Source organism: Cricetulus griseus, chromosome 6, assembly GCF_003668045.3.
Source record: "Cricetulus griseus strain 17A/GY chromosome 6, alternate assembly CriGri-PICRH-1.0, whole genome shotgun sequence".
Taxonomy (NCBI): Eukaryota; Metazoa; Chordata; class Mammalia; order Rodentia; family Cricetidae; genus Cricetulus; species Cricetulus griseus.
This window is the reverse complement of record NC_048599.1, coordinates 66,366,781-66,372,314: the sequence shown is the minus strand read 5'-3', so window position 1 is coordinate 66,372,314 and position 5,534 is coordinate 66,366,781. Positions and strand designations below refer to the sequence as shown.

General features: G+C 37.5%; 1 protein-coding gene across 1 annotated transcript; it reads right to left on the bottom strand.

Moving 5' to 3' along the window:
* Window positions 1–3,069: 3,069 nt before the first annotated feature.
* On the bottom strand, window positions 3,070–4,017 carry LOC100757639 (olfactory receptor 4F15). The gene has a single exon (XM_027420897.1). It carries the CDS (start codon window positions 4,015–4,017, stop codon window positions 3,070–3,072), a length of 948 nt encoding a protein of 315 aa, XP_027276698.1.
* Window positions 4,018–5,534: the final 1,517 nt, after the last annotated feature.

Below are 5,534 nucleotides of genomic sequence, written 5' to 3'. Positions count from 1 at the left end.
GGCCTGTAAGTACATTAAGTTATTCATTTGGCATCTCTACAGTTTTTGAGTAGGTACTTAATGCTCTAAATTTGCCTATTTGACTATTTTCAACACTACCTGTGTTTCGTTTACATTCAATTATAGATTTTTTTTTAATCTCAATTTCTTCCTTTAATCAATTAGCATTCAGTAGTGTATTGTTTGGTCTCTATGAGTTTATATGCTTTCTGTAGAACCTACTGGTGTTGATATCCAGCCTTATCCCACTGTGGTCAGATAAAAGGCAGGATGTTATTTCAGTCTTTCTACATTGGTTGAGACATGCCTTCTATCCGAATATGTGGTCAGGTTTGTAGAAAGTTCTATGGCCTGCTGAGAAGTATATGCGTTGTTTAGTATTGGAGTAGAATATTCTGTAGAACATATAAAAGTGTTTATTAATTCCTATAATTTTGTTGTTTGTGGTATGTTCTTGGGCATCTTTTGATTAACTGTCATATTGTTTATACATTCTATGTGCCCTGTTGGGTTTGTTTAACCTTGTCTTCAAATCTAAGTGTTCCATCCAGTGTCCTCTGTAGACCTACCTTAATGTGCTTAAATCTTCTCATCATTGAAAGTTTGCTTTCACCATCATGATGGTTTTCCCAGTTTTAATATTTTCTTTGACCAAATGATCAGTTCCTGTATCTCATCTTTGAGATCTAATATTATCTTTTACACTTCAGCTAATCAATTGATGAAGGTTTCCATTTAGTTTTTTATTTGACTTACTGAATTTTTTTATTTCAAGTTTTGGTTCAGTTTGGCATTTCTTCAAGAACTTTTCTTACCAGTTTCTATTTTCATGTCTTGAATTATTTTCATTTCATTTTTCGCATTATCTCTGTCTTCATCTCATCATTTATTCATAATCAGAGTTCTCAAACATTTTTATTGTTGCTATTTTAAATTCATTTACTTGTGCATCATCTAAGTTGCTTTATTGAGGGGACATTGATCTTTATGAGAGTATTAATTTTTATAGGGGTTATAGTGTATTGTTTATTCATGTTTTGACCTTGTAATGAGACCAAGGCATTGGGAAATAGGTCATTAGCAGTGTTCCTTGGTGTGGGTTGCTTGGTCCCACCTTAATTGAATAGGTGTTTGGAGCTCTGCTGTTACCCAAACTTAAAAGGATTAGCACCAGGTAACTATTGAGTAGGATTCAACATTGGAGCAAATCAATATAGATATGTAAATGAAGTATAAGAAGTAATGCCTGTGGTAATAGAAGCCATGGACATCAAACCAGACCCTGGATGCATCAGAGCCATGGACCCAGACATGATATTAGGCAACATCTCAGGCCCGGACTGTGTGGAAGCCCAGGGTCTGGTCAGCCACCAGATACCATGTTGGTGTCTGAGAGCTATGCTGCTGCTGGGGCTATAGTGATCTGGGTGACCTGTGTTGCCACTGGGGCCATGGTGATGTCTGACCCAAGCTGCAGCTGAGGGCCACATCTGGGTCAATGGTCCTGCTAAAGTTAGGATCTGTGTTGATGTTCATGCCCCATGTTATCACAGGAACATCATAGGAACCATATCAGCCCTACCCTTCACTGGCCTTGGAATATCTGATATTGCCCTCTCTAGACACTGCAGCAAGAAAGCTGGTCCCAACCCTCATGAAAGAACTAACTCTCCATACCCCTATACTCAGGGGAGATGGCTCCACCCCTCACCATGAGCATGGGAGAGCTTGCCCTGATTGCATGGGCCTAGAAGATCTGGACCTGCCCCTCACCTGAATGTGGTGATCCCAGTGACTCGGACTGACCAGCTCAGCAACTGCCAGGCCCACATCCTTGTCCTTGGGTTGGACCACTCTAACATCTACACTATCTATGATCTGCTAGAGCATATGAGGGGACTGATTCTATGGGACACTAGCCACAGGATCCCCATGACTCCTAGCAACAGAAGGATATCTGAAAGTAGTTTTGGTGAGGGTCCAGAAATGCAGTGTCTATCTCAGTATGGTCAATTCCTGTGACTTTTATCACAAAGATACACTTGCAACTGACTTGGGACATGGGGGAACTAAAAGAAGAGATTGATAGCAAGGAAGGAAACTCTAAGAATATTAGTGGTCCCATAAATTTGTAGAACACCAGCATGCTAAGAGAAATGAATATTAATTTGATTCCAACAATATTCCACCATCTAAATGTCACCCAAACTTCCCTTGGAGTGGTATGGGAAGCCAAAATTAAAAAGTAAGATGAAAAACATACAAAAAGGTAAATGGTATTAAATACCTTTGAGTAGTCTACTATAATCAGAAGAAAAATCAACACGTTTCCTTGGCACCTGTTTGTTGTTCCAAACATAACTCACACAGTTTCTACCCAAGAATATACAAATGTAAGACTCTGATGTGCACTCAAAAATTCTAACTTCCTTCCATAACTGGGAAAGCCCAAAAGAGGAATCAGGCAGTATGCAAGATGCACACATGGAAAAATGACCCAGTTCAATAATTCTTGTATAAATGTTCTGTGATATGTAACAAGAAGTCTTTTCTTATCCAAACAGTTCCATTAAAAAATGACAGAGTCTACAGAGATGGCTCACCTTTTAAGTGATTGCACTACTATTTCAGAGGACCCAAAATTGGTTCCCAGCACCTAATTCAGGTGGTTGGTTGAAAAGACCTTAACTTCTACCATCAACACATCAATGCCCTCTCCTAGACTCCAAAGGGACCCGCACTTACACATGCAAGTACACACACAAATAAACATAATCTTAAAATACAAATAAATACTTTTAAAGAAGAGTTCTTCATGTTCTGAAGACCTTAAAATGTACATCTTTCTTCTTTCTAAGAGTTCACATCATGTAGATATTATTCCTTAGGAATTGAGCTTCATTGTATTTTGAGATATAAATATATTTAATTTGTGTTTCCAAGACTATTGTCCCTTATTACTAAGTATAAAACAAAACAGCATATATCATGTAAATAACTATCAAAATAAGCAAAGAAATATTGTACTCAGTAATTAGTTAACAATGAACTTCTGTGCTCAGTTAATGTTCACAGGTCAAGTTTAATAATTTGTCTATAACCCATTATCTGGTTAAATACTCTCATCATTGCCATTTTCATTTCTTGGTTCCTGAATGTATAAATCACAGGGTTCAGAAAAGGGGTGACAATTGCATCAAATATGGCCAGAAACTTATCCAAGTGTGTGGAAGAAGGCCATGTATAGAAAAACATAATAGGACCAAAGAATAAGACCACCACAGTCACATGAGCTGAAAGTGTAGACAGAGCCTTAGAGGAACCACTTGCAGAGTGTTTTTGAACAGTAAATATGATGACAATATAGGAAATGATCAGTATGAAGAATGAGACTACAGACATGAATCCATTATTGATTGAGACCAGTAATTCCAGTCTGTATGTATCTGTGCAAGCAAGTTTGATGAACCGGGGAAAGTCACAGTAGAAGCTGTCCAACACATTTGGTCCACAGAATGGTAAGTTTACTACAAAAGCCAGCTGAACCAGAGAATGAATAAAGCCAACAACCCAGGAAGCTACCGAAAACAAGATGCACATCTTTGGGCTCATAATGGTCAGATAATGGAGAGGCTTACATATGGCCACATATCTGTCAAAGGCCATGGCTATGAGTAAAACCATTTCTACACCACCAATGACATGGATGAAGAAGATCTGAGTGACACAGCCTCTAAAAGAGATGACTTTATGCTTTCTAAATAGGTCACAAATCATCTTGGGGGAAGTGACAGAAGAAATACCCAAATCAATGAAGGAGAGGTTAGCCAACAGAAAGTACATAGGAGAATGTAAGTGAGGGTCAGATGCCACAGTAAACACGATGAGGGAGTTTCCCATCATGCTTGCTACATAAAAGATGGAGGAGAACACAAAAAGAAATAATTGGATGTCCCAAGAGTTGGTGAGTCCCAGAAATACAAACTCTGATACCACAGACTGATTCACTCCTTCCATTGGCTGTTGTTGGCAATTCTACCTGAAGGAGGAAATGGGAGAAACTGTAAATTACAATTGTATTAACAGAATAGGAGAATCCCCAAGTTATAGAAGCCCATTTTACATCAGCAGTACAACTAGCCTAAAGTCAAACAGATATGAATAAGTGCTAAACATGAACAATCATAAGAAAATTATACATTGAAACTATTGTGAACTATGACTTGACACATGTGAAAAAATATTTTGTAAAAAAAAAATCAAAAGATAACAAAGTTGGATGGATTTAAAGAGGCTAAAGAGATTCCTCAGCAGTTAACAGTGTTCCCATGTCTTCTATAGAACCCAAGTTTAGTTAGCAGCATTCACATCGAGCAACTACCTACTTCTGCCTGTAATTCCAGGTCCAGAGAATCCAATGCCCTTGTCTGGACTCCATGAGCACCTGTCCATACATGACATATACTTAGATGTAAATACATATAAATACTTTAGAGATAAATCTTTTAAAAGAGGGCATCATTATAAACTGTTGATAAGAATATGATGTAACATTGTCAAAATTTTAAGGGCAGACTGGATTTGTAGTACAATAAATTTGCATTTGCTGACATATATAAGACCCTGAGCTTAACCCTCAATAATACCAAACAAAAAGAGAAGTGCACAGATTGTAAGGACGAAAGGAAGGGAAAAGAAAAGGAAGGAAAGAGTAAAGAAGAACTATCATATGATAGAGAAATTCTCACCTTCAGGGTATATATCCTGAAGAAATGACATTATCAACTGAAAATTATCTCTTTTTCATTTTTATTTTAGCATTATCCATAAACATTATATTGAACAACCTGCCTTCATTGATAGATGCATGTACAACATACACACACATCAGGACCCAAGACCATTATGTACTTTTTTAAAGAAGGAATTTTGTATTTATAATTACATTAACAAGCCTGGAAGTTATGGTGGTAAGTGAAAATACAGTCTCAGTTATTGAAAGATCTCAGTAGAAATGGAACCTAAAGAAGCCAGGAAGAGAAGGTCAAAAGATTATAAGAGCCAGAGGTGGTAGATGACCCCAGGATCAGACACAAAACAGGGATGATACACAATTGAACACACAGAGACTGATAGCACACAGAAAACCTACACAAGCTTGAGCCAGACAAATTCCCAGCACTGAGAAGGGGGAGTAGACACAGGATTTTGTACCTAATCAAGAAGCTATTTTAAATTCATACCTGCTGGCAAAGTCTTAGTTTTGTTCAATAGTGTGACACTGAGGATATCAGCTTCATCCCAAGGTAGGCCCCATGCTCAGGAAAAGTGACCCAACACAAAATGCACTCATATTATTGTGTGTTAGTTTGGTTGGTTGGTTGGTTGGTTGATTGGTTGGTTGGCTTTATTTTGTTTTGGTACTTTTTGTCTTTGGAATTGTTTGTTTTGATTTTCATATTTTTTAGTATTGGGGGAATATCTGGGAAGAATTGGAGAAGGGGAAAGAGTATGATCAAAATATATTTATGAAA